The following is a 27,933-nucleotide window of genomic DNA, read 5'->3' as shown; positions in this document are numbered from 1 at the left end:
AGTCACATTTTCTGAAAATCCATGATACATATATTTTGTTATTAAAAATTGATTATCATTATGCTGTTAACCATTATGTAATATTGCATCAGAATAGAAGAAAACACAATTTTGGGTGCTGCTGCCATGATGACCATTATGGGAAAACCATGTTACTTATGATTGCCAAACTTTCAAAAAAGAAATACAGGACTAAAATGCAGCCTGAGTTGGAAAAGCAGTCTAATTGACTTCTTTTTCTGGAAGTTTTACATTTTCAAAGTGTGAACTTGAACTCCCATGGGCCTGAAGCCTTATGCTTGTTTCACATTTTACTTACATTGGTATTATCTGTTGAGCATAATTAAAATTTGATGTTGAATTTGCAGTTTAACATAATGTACTTTTGCATCAGAATTGACAGTAGCCTATTTTGTTATTTCCTGCTTTTTGTCTGTACATTTGACAGCTTTGCTGCCTTGTTAATTAAGAAATTAAATTATTTACACAACTCACAATGGAAAGCCTGTGAAAATTACCATAACTAATTACTTGTGTTGTCTTGCAGGTACGTTTGACAGACCTTCCTCTATTGCCAATGTTTAATCATCCCCTTGAATTACTCTTCTCATCAGAGAGAAATTAACAAGACGCAAGGGTATTTACTGATATGAAAATGAAATAGAAGCAGACTGATAGTGGAACATCTCATTGCAGACTGATTAGGAATACCAAATGGTGTTGCTGACCATCTAGGTCTCAAGATCCCATCAACAGATGAAGGCTGTTTGAAAAAGTATTTTCAAAAATTATAGATCAATTATTATATATTTTATTTCAAGGTCAAAGGGGCCAAAATTTTCTAAAAATGGGAATTTTTTTGCACAATTTGTGCAACGAGTTGTGACGATTTTCAGAAACTACACAACCCCAACCTATAATATTATGGGCAGGGGTCACACTTAGGGTCATCTTTCATATTTGTGAGTTTGGGGTCAATCGGTGCCTTATCACAGGAGAAGGCGTCACTGGATGCCAAAAACAAAAAGCTCCAATTCTGGAATTGTAATTGCTAGAGACCTCTTGCTAGAGCCCTTATATCTCCAATACTGGCAGAGTTACACCCAGATTTACTATTGAACTTGAATAGGAAGTCATATACTGGCAACCTGTGACCTTGAAATTGACCTTTGGCCTATTTTTCACCATGAACTGAACTCTGCAAATTTTAAGTCCCTTATATCTCCAAAACTGGCACAGATATGCCCATAGATACTCCTGAACTTGAAAAGTTATGTCATATATTGACAGATTACCTGTGACCTTGAATTAGACCTTTGACCTTATTTTCGCCATAAACTGCACCTTTAACTTTTCCCCATGATTTTGTTATAAATTATTTTGAACAAAAAAAACTGTGAAATCTTGTTTATTGCATTTTGTAGAGCTTGTCAAGCACAACACTGGAGGTGGTGTCCCTATGTTATCCATACAAATGTGCTTACTCCAGCTGGTGGTACAATACCCCAAGGCGGTATCGTCTCTCTGATCTTCTAGATAAATTTGAATCAATAATTTTTCACAGAACAATATTTTTTAGTTATGATTTAAGTAGTGATTCAGAAGTTTCGTAAAATAATGGCTTTGCATCAGAAAGTACATTACACCAGTAACTTGAGATGACAATCCTTGAAAAAGACAGATACCAGAGATATATACTGACAGTCAATGAAAATGCATAAGAAAACTTTCTTGTACTTTTGTACTCTTGTACTTTTACCGAGAATCGATTCCAACCATATAAATGAGTACAAATGCAATTTTTTGGTCATAAGAAAGTGGACTGACCATTCAGATGTTTAAAATTCCCGCTTCAGTGATTTTGTGATCAAAATTGTGTTTTCCCTATCGCGTGATTGGTGTGAATTAATCAGGTTCAATATATGGTGATTAATTAAGCCTATTTAAGGTAATCACCAAATCCAGTATGACACATGACAAAGTTCAGTGATGCCACGTCTGACACTGGAAGGGCGACTGCGGGCCCTGGGGTTGCTGGAGGCTGGGCGGAACCAAAGAGATTTGATCACGTGACCTTGCATTTTAATGATCTTTTTTTTTTAATGATCTTTTCCGACTTTTATTTCACCTTGTGTGACTGAATAATGGGTCATATTTCGCACGAAAACTGTCATTTTCTTAATTTGCCAAATAAACTTAAAATATTATTTGATAAATAAATGATGCGTTTTCATTGACTGTCAGTATATATAACTGATGTGTTTGAAAATTTTAAGTAGTTACCATAGACAGGAGATGCTTAAACAAAGGTGTAACACACTGGATAATAAAAATAATATTATAAAATTTTAGGTGTTTTATTTTACCACGGTGAAAATGTTATTGGAGCACTTACAATTTTGTGCAAGATAAAAGGCTGCCTTAAATGTTAAAATATGTGAACATTAAAAAATTTGCCCAATATACCTAGTCTGGGTGCCAGCACCAAAAGTAATGCACTACTAATTCTCTTTTTCTACTTGTTGCTGTTTTGAAGAAAAGGCAGATTAAATGCATCTAGGATCCCCTAATAATTACATTAAAAATAAATAAAATTGAAATATCTACCAAGTGATTACAAACGGAAGTAGAAGTTTTCTTAAATTTGTAAAATAACTTGTCAAAATGACACATTTTGGCACATAAAATCAAAAATAATATTTTACGATGATTTATATACAAATGAAATACATGAAGAATGATGTGGGGACCAAGGCAACAAGAGGGGTTGAATTTCCAAGACAAAAGTATGTCAAGTTTATTGATAACCCTGACATTTTGAAAATGCGCCCATGAAATATGGCAGAAGTACTGAGCTTACTTACGCCTTTCGATGTACAGCTTACATTGGCTAAACATTTGGGACAAAGGGGGCCCCAAGATATTTGGTTACTTGGTTCACAAATTACTTAAAAGTGTATTGTGTGTAAAAGAGACAAAATGCCTGGGTTATCGGTGAACTGGACATACTTCTGTCTTGGGTGTTCAACCCCTTTGGATAAGTTACATCACGAGGGCCTGGCACTCCCAAGTGTCATTACTGATGGATTTTTTAATCATTTAAACAGCAAGGTGGGATCCCTTAACACCTTGGAAAGCTTTAATTCTGATCCAAGAATTATTATTAAAAACTTTACATCTTCCATCAAAATTTACGAAACATGAAAAAATAAATAGTGGCAGATCAAGCTCATAGAAACATAGATATCTGTACAAAAATCATTTAATTTGTACAATAAAAATTGCGGAAAAAAGTTCCCGTATAAAAATATATCTGTAAGAAACCTTCTTAAAACTAAACAACTATATAAAATGCATAACATGAGAAGACTTGTTGGTTCTTATAGGTTGAACTGTCTCTTCTCCTCTCTACACAACCAGACTTCAAAAGAAAGCATGCTACCAGTTCACATTCAAGTTGACTGAATAATACCATTTTCCAAACTTGCCAAACAAAAAATACGTGGTAAGTCAAGTCTTTGCAACATGTCAAACTAAAATTGAGAAAACTGAACTTCACTGGCTATCATAAGGGAAAAAATATCATGTAATCTTATCATGTTCACTTCAACCACTTAAACCTGACCTGAGTAGCATGCTTGCAGTTGTTACGTCTTGGGCACAGTACAGTACTGTTGTGCAACTGATGTCAACCCATTCTCATGCAAGGCACAATACAACACTCCAAAAGTGCACCTTTGGGGGTATCGCTCCCTCCACTTGAGCAGCATCTGATACGTGCATTCTTGAATGTCTCGATTGGCATGTTCAATACTCAAAATGTCTTCTTCTGGTAAATTGAGAGTTCTCCCCATGAATTTCCATTTGTCAAAGATGTAGGGTGATACCCGCCAAAGATCACTTCCTTCCAGAGGTTTCTTGTTGTTCCTATGAACCTGATCATCCTGCACTGCTGACATTTCACTAGAAAAACTGTCAGAGTGGTCTGAATGTTTGCGTTTCCTTTTGGCTTGGTTCTGCATAGGGGCCATTGAGTTTCCACGTTTTCTGGGAGGAGAAATGAATCCACTGGGCCCTGCAATTCAAAATTTGAGTAAAATGAGTAACAATTAAACATTTGTTGCTAATCTAACTGATATTAATGGAAACTTTCCTTCTCTAAAGAAAACAAACTTCCACATTCTCTTCCTAGACTGAAATAAATGCACATAAGCAATCAAATTTAAAACCATAGCTACTATCTTAGCCTCTGTTTACCTAAAAATTGATAACACTCAATTTAACTTGTCACTGCTGGAATTCAATGCCTCAACAATGTAGGCTACCTACTTAGATAAGATGACTTTTGAATCAATAACAAATCAGGTTCCATGTGTGAATATCTTTACATTAAATCTAAATCATTTTTCTTTCTTTGATCTAACAACATGCCAGTTTCTTTCTTTTTCCCAGACATCTTAAAAGATTTGTTTTATTGTTTAAAAATTTTTAATTCTGCTTTAATGCATATTGATGTTTAAGTGATGGTTCTTCTGTCAATATCAAGTATTAGTGTTAGGTTAATAATAATGAAACAAAAAGTGCCATACCTTAACAATGTGATTACATAAAATCTGTGGGAAAAACTATAATCCACATATTGACAAATATTAAATATTCAATAAACACACAAAATGAGAGAACATCAATTTTTTTTCTTTTCATAAAATACTAATAATACATTATGAACTTACCTGCAATTGCAGATTCATCTGACATGCTACTGTCTTCATCATCAGTTGTCCTGAATCCTGACTGGTTCATAAAACCAATCTGGTCTAAGGAACCACTGCCATCACCCATGCGAAGTGATCTACTCACTTCATACAGTGACTGTACAAACTCATCTGGGGTCCCGCCCCTATTTTGAAACATGGTCAACATGAAAGCAAATGGGTCCTCGGTGTAAGACAGTCTGTTGCGGATTTCATGATTGGTGAAACCCAAGTGTTTGGCAAACTTTTTCCAGTTGTTATCTGCAGTAATGTTTAGCATGGCTAAAATGGTGTCAAAGAAAAAAAGCCAATGAATATACTGAGACCATTTAGAAATGAAGACAAATGACAAAAAGGGCTAAGACTTACAGTTCACCTTATGAAGTATAATGGAATATATTAATACACAAAATGCTGACAACATTTTATTAAATGTATTATGTAAGGAAGTCTAAATGTCAAGATAAGCATATTGAAATCCAGCATGTAGTATTTAGGTGTACTGACATTTTCCTTCCAAAATAATATTATATTCACACTTCTGTTAAAAATACAGAATATAGGAATTCATTTCATCTTTACTAACCTGCCAGTTCTTTGACAGCCATAAGTGACCATCGATCAGTTGTGTCTGGCATTACATCAGCTTCATTACCATTCTGCCAACATAAGAAATTGGAATTTTATGTAAAACAACAAATGCAGTAAACTTCTCATAGAATTACAACCACAGGTTTATTGAAGACCATACTGTTAAAAAGTTACCATAAAGAGATTATGTTCAGGTGTATTGAGGCATTTAACTTTAGACAATTTACCTGGTCATTAACAAATTTTATACCATGACTTGTGCATCAAACAATTGGATAATTGCACTGGTATTTTGCTTACATGCTTGCCTGTATTTTAACACTGCATTATAATAATGCTATAGTATGTGGCATACAGTGGACAATGAGTATTTGTAACTATAATATAATGGTATTTCATTTTACCTAAACTACAGTTGTACTTATCATATAGTGAAATAGGCTTTTCATTGTCTCTTGTCTAAAGGTTGTAAAGTGTAAAAATAGTACAAAACTAAATGTGACAAAACATAATTTCTCATAGGTAAAACATGTATAGTCTCTTTATGAATTTGCTTTTTGATAACTCCACTCACCTTAGTCAGATTGAACTCACAGATAGCCTCAGCAGGAATTCCAGTTACAACTAATCTCTCCACAAACACTTTGCCAAACACACCTTTTTCTACTGGCTCACCCTGAAATATTATAACGATGTAAGTTTTCAACTGTTTCTCATGGCCAGTGTCTTTAAAAACTTTATTATTGTAAAATGTCTAAAATTTCAGTTCAAGTTGATCATAAAAGTTTAAGTTACATATCAATTCAGATTTTTGCCACTTGACCTGACCAATTGCCATCACATGGTTTCCAATAACATAGCTTCAAGATATACCAAAGTATCTCCCGCTTCAAGATATACCAAAGTATCTCCCTAAAAATGATATTTGAACAAGTCTGTTCAGCTTTCTTTCTGTGCTACATAAAACTCTTCAAGTTGGCAGTTTCCACCAACCCTTAATTAAATATTAATGCTAAGTACTGCACACTCAACAGTAATGTTCATACAACAAACTGGTGGGATGGATAAATAGGTCAAGTTTACAACCAGAAATTCAAAGAAGTGTAGTTTTAATTCTGTTTTTTAACTGACAAAGTGATTAATTAGGTTTATGCTTTGGAAATATGAGTTGTATAAGAAACTAATAGCAGTGATGCATGTGCATTACTGGGGGGTTACACTTGCTTCATATTTTACTTTGAGCAGTTTCTAATTCATACTATGGTCAAATATCAGGGATTTTAGACAGGAAGTAAAGATGTGTTTTCCTACCTTGAAAACGCATGCAAATTGTTTTTCAAATTCCATTCCCCTGAAATCTAGCTCCACCTTTGTCAGGCTTGGGTCTTCCCCATGAAGAACATCAGCTTCAAAATCATTGGAAGCCAGACGTATAATAACTGGCCCTGCAAACAAATAAACATATAACAGTAATCAAATTTCATGACAGCCTTTTTAGACCTTCATTATTAACCCATTTCAGAATTTTAATATCTCTCATGGACTGCATTTGTAAAGTCAAGTAAATGTGATATAAACTGATTGCTAATCACATGAAAATAAATCGCAGTGCTGTTAAAATGTTGTTGGATATTGCAGGAAATAGTCAAAAGAAGTTACTTATTGACAAGGTTACAGGTGGCTGGGTCTGTGTAATTGGCACATTAAATATGATCCCTACAAAAAATTTAACTTTCAAATTTTATTTTTACCTTAAAAAAAAAGGTAAAACCAAAGAAATATAAATCTGGTAATAAACATGTCCTCACCTGGTCTAACCATTTTAGGTTTAATGCTGCCCCCAACTCTGTGCTTGTAGTTACCCACTTCAGGTAGTTTCTTATCACTACGATAACAAATCACCTCTAATCCAAATGTCCTTGTGTCTTTGTTTTCCTCCATCATAGCAATGCACATCATGGAAAATCTTATGTAAGGATAGAAATAAGAGGCCCCAACCTTGGCCCTGTGAAGAGTTCCTGCCAGTAAGTCCCAGACTGCTTTATACCAAGAAAAATGTGTTACTGGTACACGGATGTAAAAATTTCCACCCTTGTCATTTTCCACTTTATACTTAACATCCAACCTCTCCCAGCAGAGTGGTTGTGTTTCGTCTGTGTCACTGTGCAAGATTGTCAAGCACTGCTGTGGGTGGACTTTAAACTTGCGCATGATTTCCCCACAGTCTGGTAGTGGAAGTCGCAGTGTCACTGGATTATTATAATGATTTGGTTTGAACTGACAGCCGTGTGGACCCACCATAACAACAGGTGTTGCCAAGGCCTGAGCTTGACCATCAGACTGGTCATCTCTAGCATACGGTTCATCAGCATAATAAACCTTAATCCTGGCATCAATGTTTTCCTGTAGAGCACCTTTGGGAAAGTGCACTTCAACTCCAGGAACATCATCTACTATGACATGTCCACCTTCACCAGCAAGCACCTCTTTGACAACTTCAGGGTAAGGTTTAGAGACAATCACTGTAAATAAACTAAAATGCCATGTTCTGATTGTAACCCTGTCTCTATCCCATTTATAATCACTCTTTGGTATTGGTTCCCAGACTGGAAAGTTCCCTGGGACTGAGTTACTACAGAGACAGATCACTTGGTCTTCTTGGTCTACACCTACTCCTAATGGAAGTGTTAATATTGCAGGTTCTGTGACATAGAACTTTGCGCCATGTGGTTCTACACACACTACCTGACTAGCATGGACAGCTCTTTCTGTGGTATCAGGCTTGTACATCCAATCTTCTAATATTTCCATGTGGAAATCATGCACAGAATGTCCACTTTTGTTGTGTTGTGGGATATGAACAGTAACATTGCCATACCTCAACAATTTAGTTCTATCTGGCAGGATTTTTTCAATGTATCCATCCTCTTCAAAATCGGAATCTGAACTTAAAATTTCATCTAAACAAGGTTGATTTGATTCTGAAAAAGAGTCGTCAAAATCTGGGTCACCATCACTGCCACAGTCCCCAAAGCAGCTACAGCTGTCTTCATGAACAGATCCTGTATTAACTGATACCAAGTCATTTGAACAAGAACCATAGTCACTTGTAACTGCAGTTTTCACAGGAGGTAATGTATGAACTGCAGCTGAAGAAGATGGTAGTGTGGAGCCACTGATTGTTAGGGCTTCTAAATGCTGTGTTAAAGAATCACTATCATAGAGTGATAAATATAACTCAAAATACTGGCGAAGCTTGTCTAACCCATCTAAGAACACTTCCCTGGGTACATTTGTGATGGGATTTTTTGTCACATACAATCTCTGTAGATTGGGTAAGGATAGCACTTCTGGATTCAAGAGTTCAATCTTGTTTCCAGAGAAGTTAGCAATCTCTAAAGTTCGGACATTTGTCAAACACTTTGGAATCCTAGAAATTTTGTTCCTGGATACATCTAAAGTCTTTAAATAATTGAACAGACCAAGTTCTTCTGGCAGGCTCAAAAGCTGGTTGTGGCTGCAGCAGAGGTGACGCAAGTTCACAAGCTTGGAAATGGATGGAGGCAACTCGCTGATAAAATTGTGGCTCAAGTCTAGCTTGAATAAAGTCTTTGTGATGGGTGGTTGGCAAACAGATAGTGGCAATGACTCTAGTTCAAAGCCACGGATGTGCAATTCTTCTTTATGCCACTTTTGTGCCTCGATAATTTCCCGCTCTACTCTGCAGCCACCTCCACCTGGGCTTTGCATAGCCCTCAACTATGCCTGAAAAAAAATTTAAATATCAAAATATCCTTGTTTTAACATGCATTCGACAGTATATAATTTAACATATAAAAAATTTCTATCAAATATGTCAGCTTTGAAGCCTTGTTTTCTTTGGATTTGCAGGAACTCACTAGTATCTTTTGTGCAGGGCTTGACATAACAGAGATGTACCAGCCCGATGATAAGAGACTTAGAGAATTCTGGACAAGTTTACAAGACATGTAGATAAGACTGTATAGCTATCCCCAAACAATAAAAACAATAACAGATGGGACATGACAAAGAGGCCACCATTTATTTACATATGTATATATATTACAATGAGTACTATTAGTGCAATTCCACTGATGGTAGTTCCACAGCGATAGCTTAAGTAGGTCACGAAAGAGACCGGCGATTCGTGTAAGCACATACACATGTTTAGGATACACATACAATGCTTTATGCCTACATCAATACAGGAACCTAAAGAAACGATAATTCTGCTGTTTTTTAGGTATACATTGGAATAACTGCTTCACCAATCACAAAGCCAGCATTTCACAAGCACAGGCAAGATAATGTTTGGTCTAACTATGGTGAGCGAGACCAACATTTTCTGAAGATGCTCTGACATTACATCTGCGCGCAACGTATGCAAAAAGACACTGGAATACCGACATCCAGAACAGCTTAGGAGGAGAAAATTAATTTTTGCACTTGCCTTCAAAAAGTAATTTCATTTAATTGACCTACTTTTAATTTACTTAGTCGCCATGTTGTTACCACAGTGCAACAGTATGGCACAAAGATGCTCTTATTTGAAAGAAAATTTTGATAAATTAATTGCAGGTCTTCGCGGGTATTTATGATTTAATGGTACTTAAAGGAATTAATTAAAGATCAGCACACTTACCTTTCATGAAAGGTCATTATCACGACGAGATTTCACATTTTAAGACCTTGACCCCCAAATCGCGGATAAACAACGCGACTGACATTGCTCCGTATGCAAATTAGTTGCCAAGGCACTTCCGGTCTTTTCACATTTATGTAAAGAATACCCTAAATTCCAGCAAAAGAATTAAAGTAAACAATTCAAGTTATATTCCAGATGTTTATTTATCATCTTGACCGAAAAAATATATTTATTGATGCCGTACTTTGCAGAAAACCCACCTAGTACGTTTCTTTTTAAGAGTTATCATGTGACTTCCATTGATTGATAGATGAGGGCGGGAACCTGCGCGTGGAATTGTGGGAGAGGGGGTTCCCCACTACGTTACGCTAATGCAGAAAGGTAAAATTGTTTGTGAGGTATGATACAGTCATTTCAAATTGAATGGTACTTTGCTAAAGCCACTATGAACAATGTTCATCTTTAAAATCAACTGTATTTTATGTGTGTGGACGCGTAAGTATGTGAGCAAAAGGCTTTTCTTGAGTGCACTCTTTTCCGTCTTTACTAACTAAAGAAGCTAAAGGAGCAAAGGAGAGCAAAGGTCAGATTCCTAGCGCCTGTTGTACTCAGAGAAGGCCCAGGTAAATAGAGTGGGTATGCTTTACAAGTTGCTTTAGAATACGTTAATCATCAACCAGTGGCGTAAACGTGTCCTTAATCAGATCACATGTAAAATCTCTAAAGATATTGTCAAGTGTGTTATAAGGAGGATTTTCCAAGATTTTGGAGGCTTGTCCATGTATTTATTGCACAAACAAATGTAGTTAGTTATCATTATATTTACGAAAAAGCCTTTACCTGGCTCCTGGTTGGTATGCTTTTTTCCCTGTTATATTAGCGGCTTGAAATTTGTTATACAAATAAATACATATCTGTTTTACACTTTTTTTATTGGTTTTTGCATTTAATCAACAGAATCGAAATTTTAATATACGTCATGGTACATTAAATTATGACAGAATACAGACAGTTGTTCTTTATTTAGTCTTCAATTATTGACACTGAACTTGAAAAATACCTTGGTTCTGACCAGAAGTAGAAGTATGACCCTTGGTTTTTAGGTTCATTAATCCATCCAAGTGATAGTCCATGCATGGTATGGGCACATGTATATAGTTTAAAAAAATTTTTATAAGGATTAGTACCAAAGAGAGTAATATGCATGTTAACTAGGTAATATGAAGCAATTTCCATTAAAAACACATGTAATATGAAAAAAACATTAATACAATATGTCTTTTAAAGCTTATTCATTAGAATTTGACGTCCTAAGGTTGACTTAATGGGTAACAAGAAGCAGAACAAAAATGAAAAAATTCCCCCAAAAAACTTACCAGTTTAAAATCTAAGTCCTTGTTCCGTATCCATTACTTTTTTTTTCATTCAAAGGTTTGTCTTAAGAAAATTCACTTGTAACCTTTCCTTTATCTCCCAACTATTGCCCACATGGTAATACCAGCTGTTCTTAGATATATGTCAACACAGGTCAGCCTGCAGTAATTAAGAAGCACACTGAAATGTTAAAACTGGTATAAATCTGACATTTTGTCTTGGGACACTTTTATCAAGGAAGTAAATATTTACTTCCTTGCTTTTTATGGTGGTTTGTGAAAATAAACAACTTAAGTGCTACATACAATTGTCTGGAATGCAAACATCAGTACAAAAATTTCCCAAGTTAAACTTAATGTGCAAGTATTGCATAGTACATGTATAAGGTATAACTTTTGTTTTTATAATTTCTTTCTCTTCAGAAGTATGGCAGCTCTAAGAACATTGAGGTTTCCTTCCTGCCTAGCTTTTTGCAGAAAACATGTGAACTCTATCACAGGAAGAAGTTTTGCAAAGTGTCAGGCAAGGTTTTTATCCAGTGTGACAGAAAGAGATGGACTCCAAGTATCTCATAACTCAAACACAGGTGAAAATTAACTTTTGAAGATTATGTAAATTGTCTGGGTTTATACAGAATTTTGTTGTTTTTTCAAAGTAGTATAGGTAAAAAAGGTCTTGTAATTGAGACTAGAGAGATTTTTTAAATTGTAAATTGTATTAACTGGTACATATATAGTTGAAATGTAAACGAGTGCAGTCTGCACTTGGTGAAATTTGATCTATATACTTGATGGTTTCATGGTAAAATTGTCCACTTTTTCTGAAAAAGAAAAAAGAACCCCTCTGTTAAATTGCTGGTTAAGAACCTGTATCACATCACCTAGCTGGGATAGAGGGCATAAGAAAAATGGGATCATATTTTTTCCACTCGTCTTGTATCCTTCACCAAGACTTGAGTGTTGCACAATTTGGATCTGCCTTTGTTCATGCTGGTTGAAAAATTAATGCCTATTTATCAAAAAACAAAAGTATTAAAATTGTATTAAGTATTATTGAAATATAAGTATAGTTTTTGTGGAGCTTTTAGTTGAACTTAAGCATTTTACTATGCCAATGTTTAAATGTGATTTTCTGAAAAAGGGTTTTATTTCTTAATTTAAGGTGTTGTAACTCTTTCCATGAATAAACCTCCAGTCAACAGCCTGAACTTGGAGTTTTTGCAATCTATGCATAAAACATTGGGTGAAATTCAGGATGATCAAGATTGCAGAGCAGTTATATTAACATCTGTAAGTTGGGTCTGGTTTAATAAGATGGTAATGCCTATGTATATGAAATAAGCATAAATTGAGTATATGACAGACACATTGTAAGAAGTTATTAATGTGAAGCTTGTCGCTATATTAGTATAATCTTTATATAAATATAAATACAATAACCATTAGTCATCTTTTTACTCTGCATACACACATAAACAAACCACACTAGCAGTTATATATATACACACGTTTTGAGTAGAAGGAATCATACTTTTATCTAAAAGGTAGTAGAATAGTTACTGAGATCATGAAATGATCATTATGAGGCTTGAGCAATAACACATGCTAGCTTATATGCAAATTTGTAGCACTAAAGTGTATGGGTATACAGCAGTAGTACTGGTAGTTGTGTCTAGTATAAAGTAATCATTGAAATTTGCATTTATAATATGCAATATCAGTATTCATATGCTGAAAGCACTGGGATGGAGAAATTTCCATTGAAATGATGTTTGTTTGCGACATTGCCTATCCATCATTTCAGAATATTCTTTTATATGTCAGCTTTGAAGCCTTGTATTCTTTGGATTTGCAGGGACTCACTAATATCTTTTGTGCAGGGCTTGACATAACAGAGATGTACCAGCCCGATGATAAGAGACTTAGAGAATTCTGGACAAGTTTACAAGACATGTGGATAAGACTGTATAGCTTTCCCAAAACAACTATGGCTGCCATAACAGTAAGTATAGTATAGAAATGTGTCTGATGTATGTATATAAGAAGATAATTTAGAAACAGCTGATTGGGAGGAACATTATTGAGACTGCTGAAATGCTTTCATATTACAAGCACATGCATGTGTTTAAAGCAGATTTTCTGTAATAGTCTTAGAATCAGTTAATGGTCTGTACTTATATTATAAAATTTTTCTACAAAAATGGACCTGGATATTATGTGGGATGCTTGTGTTCATCAGTTTATTATTTTGCACTAGCTGGATCTAAGTCTGCAAGGATTCTCACTAAACTGCATTCAATGTAAGCAGCTTAAATGTCTGGCATACCTACTCAAGCTGCTAAGGGGTATTTAAATATATAGTCATTTACCCCTTAGTTACTCAAGCGGCCATGCCAGATGATTAAGCTGATTACACTGAAAGCACTTTAGTAAGAAGCCCCGCAGAGTTAGATTGAACCAGCTAGTAAGTTGGGTTTGTGGGAACACAGTCCAAGTATCCTGTTCAGTGTCTGCAAAAATGGATGTTTTATATCCACTTACGCTGATGGTATTGCAGGGACACAGTCCAGCTGGAGGAGCTCTTTTGGCAATGAGTTGTGATTATAGAGTCATGGCTGAAAATTTTACAATAGGACTTAATGAAACAAAGCTGGTGAGTCAATACAACTGTTGTGCCTTGAACCCACTTTAAAGTTATTTTTATTTCTGACAAATGTGACAAAATAAGAAATTTTAGCCATTTGGCAAAGTGTACTCAATTCTAGAGCTTGAGCTGAGGTCAAGTTGTAGAAATCTAATTTTGACAATAAGTCTGTATATTTTTATCACATTTGAAGATTGAGTAAATTATTGAAGTATTTTTTGCTTATGGCCTTCTTTGGCATCACTCTAGGACCGTCAAGGTACTGATATATATTATACATTTATGATATTTTTCTTTTCAGGGAATTGTTGCACCAACCTGGTGAGTTAACAGATTTTTTTTTTTTTTTTTTTTTTTTTTTGTTCATGCAGGCAATTTAATTGGGATTCTGTTATTAAGATCTTTACACCATATAAATGATAAATTAGTGATTTCCAAATGTCACCATTTTTTTAAATATATAGTATTACATGATTAGAACTCCTGCTCACCAATTCTGAAAAAATGTGGTGATCATCTCTAACAGGATCAACTGCAGCAGTGTTTGAATGAATAGAAATAACAAAGTATTCTTCACTTATGCAAAAAAAATGTGGTTTTAAGGATTTTATGAGGGGATTTATATAGATAATTCATCCATTTTAGGTTTATTGATTTGTATGTGGGTATACTGGGCCAAAGACTGTCAGAGCTAGCATTACAGACAGGGAAACTTTTCACATCAGAAGAAGCTTTGAAAGTTGGACTTGTGGACCAAGTAGTACCTCTAAATGATGTTATTCCAACTGTGGAGAAAGAGCTCTCAGAGTGGAAGATACCAGGTAGTTTATTCCAGCAAAGATCTTCATCCACTGTGTCATACAAAGTTACTGTGATAGTTTCTATAAGCAACAGCTAAATACAGTTATTTTCACGCCATTTTATCAGTGTCTGCTTTTAAGTGGAAATAACTCAAAATTTAACTGTTGTTTGGAGTGACCTAGGTTTATGTTTTAGCATTTGTTGGTTTGTTTGTTAACAGCCTAACTCAAAAGGTTATGGGTGGATTTTAAAATTTTCAGGATATGTCAGAAATGGGCTAAGTTAACTTAAAAGCGACTAGATCTTATGATCTATAAATTAATAAATCAACCAATTTATAAATAGCAATGATAACTAAGATGTATTATAAAAAGCTCTGTGCTTTCTGAATGCTTTTACAGTTTGCAGTGGGAAAGACTTTTTTTAAATTTTTAATGTTGTTAATTTGTCAAGAGTTGGTCTTGTGATTGTGGAATTTTAAACTTATTGTAATTTATTTTAAATTTATGCTCGTATATTAATTGTATAGTTTTACAGACATATAAGATATGAAATGCATTAAGGAAATAAATTTCTGGAAGAAATATTTTAGATATTGTGGAAGAACAATTAATTTTATAATGTAATAAAAAGGTTTTTCAATGTAATCAAATTTTATTTACAGCTCTTGCTAGAGGAATGACCAAAGATGTTTTGAGAAGAATATACTGGAGAAAACTACAAGAAACTCAAGATGTTGATACAGAATCATTTGTGTTTCTGATAAAACAAGAGAAAGTACAACAGACTTTGGGACTTTATTTGCAGAGTTTGAAAAATAAGAAAAAATGAGTACAAAACTGTCTGGACTTTTTTCAGTATCACATTTCTGTCTGGACATTTTTCAGTAGTTCAGATGTGGCATTTAAATTGACTACTCTCTGCCAGAGGCAAACCACTTACTGCATGTCATGCCAAAATGCTTGTTACATTATCTCTCTTCACTTGTCTGTCTTCCACATGGTTACTGTAGGAAGGGTTTCCAAAACTGTGCGCAGGTCATATTCCAGTGTAGCAAGGTATGGCCAGGAATGAAGGTCAGATCCATTGCAGATTTGACTGCTATCTGAGGGACTTACCATGGACTTGCCAATTGCCACTGCCTCAGTAGATATGAAAACAGTGACCAACTTGTAATAAACACTTGGATTTCATCACAGGATTACAGTACACAAAGCTCACATAACTATCCAGAGAAATAACAGTAAATATTAATTGAAAATTCAATGTGGCCCTGGTAGCAGGTATATTGTGACTGATGTGAAAATTCAACACATCCCGCATTAACTGTATAAGTACTTTGAAAAAATAAAAAAATTTAACACACTGAAAGTCTGCAGCATTTTTTCCTGACAAACAGCAGTGCCCCATCCCCAGTAAAATCTGAACTTCCCAAGCCCAGGACCCTTTCTATATTCCTTGGCTTGTCTGAAAATGTCCCAGTGTACTCATTGCACTGCTCAGATTAGTTTGTACAGGAGATAAAAAAGTACACAATGAGCATTAGATTTTAAGACCTTTATGTAGCCAAAAAAAATTAATAAAATTAATTTGAACACCCCTTAAAGGCGATCAGTGGAAGATTTTCCCCGTGCAAAAAGTATGCGTAAGGGATTATCCAGGGATAAATTTTTTCTACAGCTATGCAACCATTGATCCCCCTTTCCTGGTGCATGCCATTACTCTGTAATAATCTGGGAAAATTGCAAAATCCTAAGTCCATGCTGAAGTGTGAGTTTTTCAAATTCTGCCATCTTTTTGACTCCCCGAGTTCATGATGATTGGCAATGATGGTGTTAATCTGTTAAAAATTATTGAAAAGTATAACTTGTCTTCAGATAAGTTCAACTAGAAGTGATTTATGTACTTACAATGTCTTCAAATTCTTTAACTTTTAATATCCTAAGCCTTTTGGTCACCACAGTATTTGTTATACTTTAGTATTGTAAAAATTAGAATCTGTAAATCAGAAGTGCAGGCTTTGATCTTTTGCCTTTTACAAAATTGATACAAAGTTGTGAGTGTCAGAAAAGGATGTTAAAGGTTGGTAAAGTGGGGGGGGGGGGGGGGGGGGGGGGGGGGCAGAATGCCGTTAACCCCAGGAAAATTTGTCAAATATGATCAAGTTGATGGCAGGAAAATCCTGCCTTGCAATGCTTTAATTAATTGTGACTTATTATCCCTCAAACTAACTTGAGGGATTCATAGTACCTAAACACAGGTCAAGTTCAAATAGCAGTTTTATTGGACCATTTTTTTAAGTTATGCAGTTTTTACATGGATTTTCCCCCACATTGACATTTTCAAGGTGTGACTTAATTAATACTCCCATGGCCTGAAGCCCTGAAGTATGTAACATTTTTTTAATGTTAACCTTAAAAGACAGTAGTATATAATTTAATATTGGTGGTGATCATGCTGCTTATTATTATCAACTGTTGTGTACTGTCATTGTTATTTTCCACTTTATGGCTGTACATTTTCTGCCATGCTTTTGTGTATTATGTTTGTTATTAACTATAAATACTTCTGTTGTAAATTTGCATTTTTGTGAAAGTGGCACAATTAGCATTGAAAAGATTTTGTCTCAATTAAAGATCTTTTTTAAGACCAGTAGTTTTATTACAAATTATTTTTTCAGCACTTTTAGCATAAAAAGATATTTTTCTCATGATCTTTTAAAAAATATTGATTGAAAAAGTTGACAGTTTCATTACCTAAGTCGGACAGGGACTGAAATATTTTCGTTTACCACAATCTGTATATTGTCCAACTTTTACGGTTAGTTTGTTAGATCCCATTCATACAAATACAAATTCAGCATCAATCAACCAGAATCAACCCTGCCTACCCTACTGCCATCTATTGACAAAAAATTATACTACGCGATACCAGACCTGTTCCGTCTGTATTGACGATGCATTTGTGAATGATTACAGTAAAATGAGCGAACATGAAACTGCAGAATTATTAATAGGTCGGCATATATAGTGCGAAAAGCGGAGAAGTCATCAGTCGTCCATTTTTTTTTCTAAGGAAACTGTGAGTGTGAGCACGTGCAGCGTGTGATACTAAAGTATTTATTTAGTGGTAGGTTGTAGATCTAGTGCAATTTACGGTACATGTATAGTTACTGAGTTAGTGTGTGGTTTCTTATTTATTTAAAATATGGAGTGGAGGTGCAAATTTAGGAAAGGGTCGTGTGTGTTGGGGGAGGGGATGCCTCAATGCTAATAATTTTACTTATTCATCACAGTTCACTTAAGAGTGAGGTGCACATGTACGTGTGATAGATAACCCAGATATATATTGTATTTATTTCTGTTTTTCAGAAAAAAATGTCACCCATTCGAGCTTTATTATATACCTATAATCTCAACAGAATGTGGAGGTGTAGCAAATGTTTCAGGACTACAGGAATATCTAACATTAAAGATGGCCATGGTTCAAGGTTCTTTTGTAGTGATAAAGAAAGCACTGGCTCAGTGCATGTGAATCTTAATTCAAACACAGGCAAGTATGGATCAGCTTTGAAGTCGTATGTATGTAGGGACAACTTGATTGTAATTGTTTATGGTATTTATATGTCTGTATCTTACTCGATCATGAGTTGTACATTTACAAATTTTGTTACGATTATGTTGATTAAAATTTATACATATTATATGTAACACTTTGAAAAATAGATGCAATGACTGCATATAATTGACTTTGTCTCTATGATAAAAGGTAACAGAAGCAAATTGTTCCTGATCTTCTGGTTGACTTTTCATTTAAGACCCCATTTCCAGAGATTAGATCGATCTACTTTAGATCGACCTAACTCCCTGGGGGTTCATGCTAAATAGCTGTCAGCCGAGCGGACACGAAATTAATTACCCCCTTACAGCTTGTAGTAGGCGGGACGGACATTTAAGCCGGATTATCTGACAGTAATCTAGTGAGACTCCCCACAGGGATAGATCGATCTAAAAGCTCTGGGAATACAGCCTAAGTTTTTATTTTAAATGTTTTCTAGGTGTTGCTACTCTTACAATGAATAATCACCCAGTCAACGCTCTAAACACAGAATTCATGCAGTCTATAAGTGAGGCATTAAAAGAACTGCAAAATGATGAAGTTTGCAGAGCTGTAATACTTACTTCAGTAAGTGACTTATTTTAATGCATTAGTATTAATGATAGGTTTTTACATTATGATTGTATTGCACCATATTTTAGACTGTTGGAGCTTGTTTACAAATGTTTTGCTCATATGGCACTTGACATTTGAGAACATTTAGTCAATATGTCTATGGTTAGTATATATATAAGGGTGCATTCCCATAGATTTTAGATCGATCTATTCCCGTGGAGAGTCTCACTAGATTACTGTCAGATAATCCGGCTTAAATGTCCGTCCCGCCTACTACAAGCTGTAAGGTTGGATCGATCTAATCTCTGGGAATGGGGTCTAAGAGTATACATGTACTTTAAATCCATTAAATTACAAAATGTGATATATATTGATTCTTGCTGCAGTCAGAATTTTTTTTTTTTTTTTCATTCAACAGGGTATCCCAAAAATATTTAGTTCTGGACTAGATTTAAATGAGATGTATCAACCTGATGCTGAGAAACTACGGGAATTCTGGATAACTTTTCAAGAAATGTGGATGAGATTATATGCTTTTCCCAAAACAACCATGGCTGCTATAACAGTAAGAATTTTTTCTTTTTATTTATCAGGAATTGAATTGACATGAACAATCTTTGCATAGGAAATTAATATTTTTGACTTATCTCCACCGAAATGCAATTTTAATCCAGATGTAATTGATAACCACAGGTAAAAATTGCACATGTAGATATGAATTCAGAAAACTTGTATTTTCACTGAAATTTTATAATGTTCCACAAGGGCCATTCTCCTGCTGCAGGGGCTGTGATAGCCATGAGCTGTGATTATAGAGTGATGGCAGAAAATTACAATATAGGACTAACAGTAACTAGATTGGTCAGTATCACAATGTTAATCACAACATTATAGTTTTATATGCTAGTATATAAAATATGTACTTGCAATGAAATGAATAGATAAAAAATAAATAATTAAAAATCATTGAAGCTGCTCTTGATAAGTTTAGAAAAAGCATTTTGAGAGCGTGAATGATTTTGTAATGAAAAGTTATGTTAATATTAATTTTATAATTATAAAGAGAATAAAATTAAATATTGAATGATAATGAAATTATTATATTGATAAGTTGCACATACATTTATGTTAATTTAATTTTTTTCACATCCTAAGTCTGATATATTTATTTATAATTTTTTAAATGGATTTTGTACTTTGCAAGCTTAACTTATACATATTTTTGTTTTTATTTTCTAATTTTTCAGGGTATTCCAGCACCATCTTGGTAAGTAAACACTTATATGTATTAAAAACTGTGTCTTCCGGAAGATAGTCAGATTTTCAAATTTACATTGACGGGTATCTAATTTTTTCTGTCGGAAGACAGTCAAAAATGAAGAATGAATCAAAAAAGATAATTTGGAAGACTGTCAAAAAAAATCTCTGAATCCGCCCCTGAAAAATAGCAGTACTTTATCAACATTGCTACTGATCAATGCACCTCCTCATCATTTATTTTATAGGCAGATTTGCATTTATAAAAAGAGGAGAACTTTTAGTAGGATAAAAATGTGAATGCTGTATTTTGTCATCACTTTCATAAAAATCCAGTGCACAAACTGTCAAAATGTTAGTGGTGCAATGTAAAAAATTAACTTGTGCAAAAGTTTTCTACTTTGGTGTTCCTCTAAAGCTTTCCTCAGCCCTAATACTAGACAGTTTGTTGATCACTACTAGACACTTTTGGATGGAACAAATTAAAAAAAAACTTACTTTATGAAAACATTACTCACACATCCAGATGAAACTATTTTCACATAATTTTTAAATATACTGTCTTACCGCTTCATATTTATAAAACTGATAATATGTTTTTAATGCTTCTTTCAGACTTGGCAAAAATAGGAAAAAAATATCGGCCTGTAGTTCCTGTCATGTCTGATATTCTCTTCATGTTTGTTTGGTTTTGATTAGGATTGCGAAACTGTATGTCCAGATCCTGGGCTGGAGGAAGGCAGAACAGGCCTTGCTGGAAGGGAAACTTTTTACTGCTGAAGAAGCTTTAACAGTAGGTCTTGTTGACCAAGTGGTGCCTCTAAAGGATGTTATTCCAACTGTAGAAAAAGAATTGGAAGAGTGGTTGAAAGTGTCAGGTATATAATAATAATAATAATAATAATAATAATAATAATAATGTATTGTTCTCTTTTAAAGAGACAGGGATGAAAATGACATTTGTAAGAAAATATTAAAAATTAAGTTTGGGGTATGGAATAAGACAGGAAAAGAATGGATTTATTATAATAAATTAAAATAATATTTAGTCAGTTTTGACTTGTAAAAAACTTTTTCTGAGTGGCCCACAATTAGCTATCATGCCTATTAATCAGTTAGAGGATAAAATTTAATAAGATTATTTTACTTTCATTTGTAGATACTGCCAGAAGTTTTACAAAGGAGCAAATGAGAAGGAATCACTGGATGAGACTTAAACAAACACAAGAATCTGATATTCAGTCAAATGTGGCTTTATTAAGTTTGAAGCCAGTACAGAAGCATATAGGAGAATATATATCAAAGCTAAAATCAAGAGAGAAATAATGTCTTTGAATATATTTTATTTTAATAAATATTATACATAGCCATTCACAGATCAAGTCTTAATATTGTGCATTGATCTTCTGGTGAGTCAATGACATAAAATTTGAATTTTTTGCACCCCATTTATAAGATAAATAACAAAAATGTTTTCCATTTAAGCCCAGAAACTCAATACTAAGACATTTTTACTGCAGGATAGTTTTGTTCAAGGTTTTCTGATAAATAATTATGAACAATATTCAATGGTCTATATTGATAGAACCTTTTTTCAATTCATGAATAAAAAAAAGTACTAAAGTTGAGAATTTTACTGATGTCTTTTCTTCGTGTTAACATTGCATGGCGTTGTTTACAAATCCCCTTACTTATCAAATTCCTCATTTATTTACCTCTCAGAGAATTTGTTTCCTCATACCCTCGTGAGAAGATGCCAGCTTCATCCTGGTAAATCTCCACTGCAATATTCGTTTCATTTTTTGTATTCACAATGTATCATTAATTTATAGCATGATTAATACACTGTTTACATATCTGAGGAATAGACTAAGGGTTATTCCACTTCAAGATGATATCCTCAGTTGCAACTGATTGCAGATGTTGGATAGTTTATCGGATTTCTTGTATTTTTGTAGGTCTAAGCCCATCACTGCACAAAGGTCTGCCACCTTGAAAATAAAAAAAAAGTAAAATTTTTAGAAAATTTACAGCTGGTGCTATAAGCATAACTAGTTCAAATATTACATGAAGATGAATTCAAATGTATGCAGAAAAGTTTGATAAAGACATATGTTGGAACATTACTGTAATTAGTTTCACCACGTACTTTAAAGGGCACTTTGAAAAAAGAGAGGGTGCTTGGGAGGTGTTCATAATACTTTTCAATAAGAGAACTGCATAATATATTATGGATCTTTTCAATTGGCAAAAATTATCAAACTTTCAGATAATTTTATCGTCAAAATTATTTTTCTATATACAATTTGTGGTGCTTTTACTGCATAGAGTAGAACTTTGGAGTAGCTTTTCTTTAATTTTGTTGCTAGCACTCAATATGAATGTTCTAATTTAAAGAAATTATTACTTGAAAAATACAGTATCTGTAAAATTCACAATTTCCCCCCATTGAGTAATTACTGTATTAGCACTAAAAGAAAATATGTCTTACCTCTTGTGTTATCAGTGTAAATCTGTAGAGAGATACCAATGCTTGATAGGCTGAAGGAAAAAAGAAAGTGATTCACAAAAAAAAAAAAAAAAAAACTTAAAAGCTGTTATGTTCTGAAGATTTAATTGACTTCTATAATTTGACTTGACTTCTGAAGTTTAGGGCTTTTACCTACCAAAGTCATCACTAGTGTCATCTGTTAATAAACATTGTAACAAAGCACTTCCAACTTCAACTGCCACATCCTCTGGAATCTGTTGAAAAAACAAAAGAGGCTCATTTTTTTATCAAGGGAATTTGTGCATGTGGGTTTCAACATATTTGGCAATGATTAAAAACAATGAGTGCCAATTTATTTATCCCTAAAAAAGCACCTCTCTTCTAATTTTCATGCACAAAATGAAGTCCAAAGGAAATTCCTAAGAATTTTATTTCTAACTGTTTAGTAAGTGTGTTCTATAATTACTCTATGCGCCAATTATGCAAGGACAGGCAAATATATATTCTCACAGAATGTTTAGCCAAGTTTGATGCCAGAGCTGCTCCAACTCCTTGGATGTCCCTATCCTCATGAAGTAAGCAGGCTGCACAGGTCTGACTTGTTATTTTACAGTTTGACAGAGGGGATCCCAAAGGATGATGCTCAGTGCTAAGGATATAACTAGACCCATTTCTAGTACTGCTGCAGTTTGTGAGCTAAAATGCAGTTTGAGTGACTTTTTGTATTTGGAGACTAAATATCCAAAATATTCATCCGATCTTACTATTGTGAGCTATATGTACGAAGTAGTTAGCTTATATGTATTTTGGTAATTGAATGATCTAAAGTAGTTATACTTATTTAAACGTATGTGCACAATTTATGTAAAATTGTAGTTTAGAGAGCTTGTAAAATGTAACTGTACACATTTTAATGCTCAATAAATTATTATTATTATTAACTGAAGAAAAACTGCAAATTGTTCTTGCCTTTTAAAAAGAAGTATTTCGATGGGGAAATATGTCGCAAAAGAGGAAATAACTGTGGAATGACACTATATTGAATGCAATACTTACCAGCTTTCCAACCTCTGAGAGAATTTGTTTACTCATACCCTCGTGAGAAGATGCCAGCTTCATCATGGGGTGATTGTTGTAGTGTGCCATCATGTTCACAAACTCCTCATTTAACACAGCAAGTTGTAAAAGTTGGTACATCATGACATGAACTTCTTCTGGAACTTCTTCTTTGTTGATGATTTTACCTGAGACATACAAAACGATGGGGTAAAGAAATAACTAATTATATATAATAATGTTTTATTGCTAGACACACTTTCTTTCAAATGTGATATGTGGGCAATGCATGTTTCAACATGACATAAACTGACACTCAGGTTTCAGAGGAATATGTATACCTATGTTAGTAATGAACAACTTGTTGATTATGTAACCTCTTTCCAAATTGTTTCAGTAATTAAAAAAAAGGATTGGTTATAAAAACTACTCATGTCATTTACACATGCACTGGAGTTTTTTCAATATATTATATTAAGTATCATTTTTTGTCGAAAGGGAAATAAGTAATACAAGTACAACACTCAGAAAACACTTCTGCAAAGGCAGCACAGTTCTCATTATTTATTTATTTATTTATTTATTTATTTATTTATTTATTTATTTATTTATTTATCCCCACCAAAATCTATTTGATTCTCAGTTAGCCCATTTCTGACCTGACCAGAAAAATTTATCAAAATCTGACCATAATATTCTTAGTTAGGCTGTTAAATCACAAACCAAAAGGGCAAAAACATAGCTTGGAAGAGATAAACAACAAAAACCTTTAGTCTTACACAAAGCATCCATGTGATTTCTCCCTAATGCCCACTGTGGGTTGGATGCTGATAAAAACTCATGAACTTCATTTATTGTGTCAAGTTCATGTTTTGTCACTCTGTCCTCCAAAACTGTCTGCCACCTTGAACCATTTAAAACCTACCGGTACATAAGATTAAGAAATGAGAGTAATAAATATCAATCTACCTTGAAGAGGTTTGAAAAAAAAAACTGTAGAAAATTAAACATTAAGGAAAATATCAATACAGATTTAAAGATTTTCATGTTTTTATTTCAACTGTTACTGAAATGTATGGGTGTATGAATGGATAATTTGTAAATACAATTATAAAAAAGCATCAATTTGTGTATTTTCAATACACATAGGCCTATACCAAAGCATTTTATTTGCCTGTGAACTGAAATGAAAGGTGGGTTTAACTCCTATACTTTGTAATAATGGTTCTTAAAAGACAGTTGCTTTATGTTTCCATTTCTTATTCATGAGCTGTATATATCAAAGTTTAATTTAAAAACTCCATACTTTGCTCTCTTTGTAAACAACTGGTAACAGATCATAGTCTTCTGCTGAACTTTTAGATTTTTCTGAAGCAGCCTTAGGTGTCTTTTCTACTTCTTTCTTAGCAGAGGATGGCTGGAGAAATTACGAAGATTGAAATTAATGGTAAAAAGGTTGGAAAAATTAACAAAGGTGCTCCAAAATATTGGCAATGTATTCCATCCAAAATGTAAAATCTTTGCCAAATGCTTATAAAGTTTTACTTGGTCTCTTGAAAATAAAATGCAATTAAGACAGATGAAAAAAAACACATTTCCTTTCATCAATTAGCTAAAAAAACATTGTTTAAAATGTCAGGGTTCTCTGTCATTCAATAAAATATCAGATATGAGGAGCATCCCTATGCCAAAAATATGTACTTGCCTGAAAAGAATTACCCAGTTTTCATTAAATGATGAATATATAATCATTCATCATCACCAAACATATTAAAATCAGCTTATAAGACTGATACCTGTGAGGTTGCAGCAGCAGGTGATGCTCCCTGGGTCTGCTGGGGAAATACAGAATGCCCTCCTGGGGACACTGACATAGCATCTATGAATGGTCTGATCATGGCACCAAAGGGTCTGTAACATCCGAAAGGTATGTGTAAAAAGAGTGAAATGCATGATAAAGAATATGCTAATCAAACAATGAGGTTATTTCAAAAATGATAATTAGAAAATCATAAATCTATCCCAACAACATTTATTTATCAGTAACTAGTATGAAAGCAATATTAATGAGTTTAAAGAAATGTGCATGAATAAAAATATATGTGCTCACGTGCTTAAAACATCTGCAGGCAAGCTCGTAATCTTTGAAGGAATGGAGTTCCCAGTTAGAAACTGTGCTATTTCATTACTAAATGTGTTACAGTTGTGGTCTAGCAAGTGATAACATTCACCCCTGAAACGATAATTTTAACATATGGGGTTTTATTCAAACATGCATACACTGTACATTTGGCAATTCTGTACTTATTCAAATGTGAAGTAATTCTTCTTTGATATCTCTTCACCACAGAAGGAATAACAAGTTCATGCACCAACCATTCAATATGTAATCTCTTTTCAAATTATTTCAGTAATTAAAAAAAGAATTGGTTATAAAAACTAATTGTCACTTACAAATGTGCTGGAGTTTTTTCATTGTACATCTAGCACATATCCTCTGCTCCATAAAATATGTCTCAATTAAAAGAGACAGAAAATAAGCCATTGAACTACATTTTGACAGTAAATTCACATAGTCAAGAAGTGAATATGTAAAAACAGATGTGGTAAAAAGTTTTGTAGAGAAGGCATTATGTTGTGAAAGAGAAAAAAGGACCAGATCTACGTCAAAAGCAATATGTCCAGCAATGTACGATGTATTGTACAAATATTTGTGTGTAGACCATTGTTTCATTATTATCATACAAAGACTGCAAATACTATGAAATGGTATTTATGGTTATCTATTTACAAGTCACATCAACAAAACTGCTAAATATGTGCATGGCACAATGTTTTTTTGTATACCTAAATGTTGTATTAGAAAGTTCTCTTAAATATTCCATGAAAACTTCTTTGGGGATTTGTGTTGCTCCTAGGTCATAAATTTGATCTGGTGGTCCCAATACTGTTCCACACTGTAACATGAAATTGAAATCAATAAATGTTAATAAACAGCTAGAGTGGCAGCAAAACTTGGCAAAGATAGCTAACAGATTTCATTATATATTATCAGTATTATTTTATCTATTCATTTATTCATTTATTTTGAAAGTTTTAGTATTAAAATTCCACACATGTTCATCACTACATGTACTGTCACTTTGACCTAATCATACATATATGCTTGATCACAACCAGTGCTAAACCACTGTCACTGCCGGGGGCGTCTTGTTAACTTGTTATCTGTGCCCTGTTATCAAAACAAGTTAAACCTTAGCAATTTTAGACATTTGAACATGACTTAGGTTTACTACCATACTGCAGTAGAACCAGACAATTATCATGTTGGTTACTTACCGGTGGACATGATTCGATGCCTCCCATCCCTCCAAAGAAGTACTCTTCACCATAAACAACAATACCAGTATGCCAGATACCATCTATTTGCCTTCCTAAATTTTTCAAAAGAACAAATATATATATATATATATATATATATATATATATATATATATATATATATATATATATTGGTTGTATTACTGCCAGGACAGAACTCATCAGTGGCTTGAAACTGTATTATTAATTCGGAACACATTTTCTTTTTCTGAAGTGGTGTCAAACTTTCCAGTTTCTCAAAAGTGTGTTGGATTTATGGATTTTTGCATTACTCACCAGAACTGAAAATTGATGAGAGGCACATACTGTAGACGGAGTTTAGGGCACGTAGCGATTTTAGGAAATTCGTTCAAAACACACACAGTAACCGATTTTGATGTCGTTGTTTTTAATTGTTGATAAGTTTACTGAGTTTACTGTGGTTTATGCGTTCGTTTGCCAATCATGGTGACAGGCAAGCGTGAGTGAAGATCAGTGAAACGATCCATCGGCTCGGACTGGGAAATCAATCTATACTCACCTAAGAAACCATAAGACATGGATCTGGCTAGACCTTTGGAGATATCATAAATATACACCTTCACTGGGTATCCCTCCATCTCTCTTTTCGCAGCCAAAACATGTGCAGTAAAATTGACCGAGTAAAAAAATGATTTGACAGAATTGCCGTCAATTGTTGTCCTATCTTCAATGGGTACTTTTGCAAGTACCGTTCTTTTTTCGACATTAGCAAAAAACCTAGATAT

General features: G+C 34.0%; 5 protein-coding genes across 17 annotated transcripts in view; 3 read left to right on the top strand and 2 right to left on the bottom strand.

Annotated features, from left to right (window-relative positions):
* LOC106161191 (zinc phosphodiesterase ELAC protein 2) overlaps positions 1-2,346 on the top strand; it is a 72,037-nt gene extending 69,691 nt beyond the window's left edge. For 4 of the 5 annotated variants that reach the window (XM_087005785.1, XM_087005784.1, XM_087005787.1 and 1 more), the window contains one exon: positions 548-2,346. In XM_087005785.1, the coding sequence (XP_086861911.1) occupies positions 548-557 (10 nt within the window). In that variant the 3' untranslated portion in view covers positions 558-2,346. The remainder of the gene's footprint in view (positions 1-547) is intronic. The other variant, XR_015333061.1, reaches the window with a different exon arrangement.
* Positions 2,339-10,191, bottom strand: LOC106172393 (uncharacterized). 3 transcript variants are annotated; one of them, XM_013553076.3, is made up of 7 exons: positions 10,009-10,191; positions 7,154-9,110; positions 6,657-6,790; positions 5,920-6,021; positions 5,341-5,413; positions 4,734-5,036; positions 2,339-4,075 (listed from the first exon to the last, which is right to left on the bottom strand). In XM_013553076.3, the coding sequence occupies exons 2-7, from the start codon at positions 9,093-9,095 to the stop codon at positions 3,648-3,650; spliced, it is 2,982 nt and encodes a 993-aa protein (XP_013408530.2). In that variant the 5' UTR covers positions 9,096-9,110; positions 10,009-10,191; the 3' UTR covers positions 2,339-3,647. The 3 variants fall into 3 exon arrangements, with proteins under 3 accessions (XP_013408530.2, XP_013408531.2, XP_086861909.1); XM_013553077.2 differs by lacking the exon at positions 10,009-10,191 and adding an exon at positions 9,849-9,919; XM_087005783.1 differs by lacking the exon at positions 10,009-10,191 and adding an exon at positions 9,817-9,841.
* A 91-nt stretch (positions 10,192-10,282) lies between these two features.
* Positions 10,283-16,200, top strand: LOC106172394 (enoyl-CoA delta isomerase 1, mitochondrial). Of its 5 annotated transcripts, none has more exons than XM_013553080.3 (8): positions 10,283-10,409; positions 11,808-11,971; positions 12,547-12,674; positions 13,240-13,386; positions 13,942-14,037; positions 14,330-14,349; positions 14,674-14,849; positions 15,494-16,200. In XM_013553080.3, exons 2-8 carry the CDS (start codon positions 11,812-11,814, stop codon positions 15,658-15,660), a joined length of 894 nt encoding a protein of 297 aa, XP_013408534.1. In that variant the 5' UTR covers positions 10,283-10,409; positions 11,808-11,811; the 3' UTR covers positions 15,661-16,200. The 5 variants fall into 5 exon arrangements, with proteins under 5 accessions (XP_013408534.1, XP_013408532.1, XP_086861917.1 ...); XM_013553078.2 differs by having other exon boundaries at positions 10,290-10,392; XM_087005791.1 differs by lacking the exon at positions 10,283-10,409 and adding an exon at positions 10,429-10,594.
* A 1,528-nt stretch (positions 16,201-17,728) lies between these two features.
* LOC106172385 (enoyl-CoA delta isomerase 1, mitochondrial) lies at positions 17,729-21,895 on the top strand. Of its 2 annotated transcripts, none has more exons than XM_013553063.2 (8): positions 17,729-17,910; positions 18,201-18,381; positions 18,887-19,014; positions 19,421-19,567; positions 19,768-19,863; positions 20,250-20,269; positions 20,959-21,137; positions 21,419-21,895. In XM_013553063.2, exons 2-8 carry the CDS (start codon positions 18,207-18,209, stop codon positions 21,583-21,585), a joined length of 912 nt encoding a protein of 303 aa, XP_013408517.2. In that variant the 5' UTR covers positions 17,729-17,910; positions 18,201-18,206; the 3' UTR covers positions 21,586-21,895. The 2 variants fall into 2 exon arrangements, with proteins under 2 accessions (XP_013408517.2, XP_086860464.1); XM_087004338.1 differs by having other exon boundaries at positions 17,729-17,958.
* On the bottom strand, positions 21,492-27,925 carry LOC106172383 (uncharacterized). 2 transcript variants are annotated; one of them, XM_013553059.3, is made up of 12 exons: positions 27,708-27,925; positions 27,146-27,240; positions 26,654-26,763; positions 25,917-26,039; positions 25,603-25,717; positions 25,113-25,223; positions 24,586-24,727; positions 23,807-23,994; positions 23,261-23,446; positions 22,926-23,004; positions 22,751-22,800; positions 21,492-22,250 (listed from the first exon to the last, which is right to left on the bottom strand). In XM_013553059.3, the coding sequence occupies exons 1-12, from the start codon at positions 27,784-27,786 to the stop codon at positions 22,146-22,148; spliced, it is 1,383 nt and encodes a 460-aa protein (XP_013408513.1). In that variant the 5' UTR covers positions 27,787-27,925; the 3' UTR covers positions 21,492-22,145. The 2 variants fall into 2 exon arrangements, with proteins under 2 accessions (XP_013408513.1, XP_013408514.1); XM_013553060.3 differs by lacking the exons at positions 26,654-26,763; positions 27,146-27,240; positions 27,708-27,925 and adding an exon at positions 26,261-26,624.
* Between the last annotated feature and the right edge of the window lie 8 nt (positions 27,926-27,933).

The sequence above is a fragment of the Lingula anatina genome, chromosome 2 (genome assembly GCF_051362555.1).
Source record: "Lingula anatina isolate TDL-2025a chromosome 2, LinAna3.0, whole genome shotgun sequence".
NCBI classification, from domain to species: Eukaryota; Metazoa; Brachiopoda; class Lingulata; order Lingulida; family Lingulidae; genus Lingula; species Lingula anatina.
This window is presented reverse-complemented; position numbering and strand designations above follow the sequence as displayed.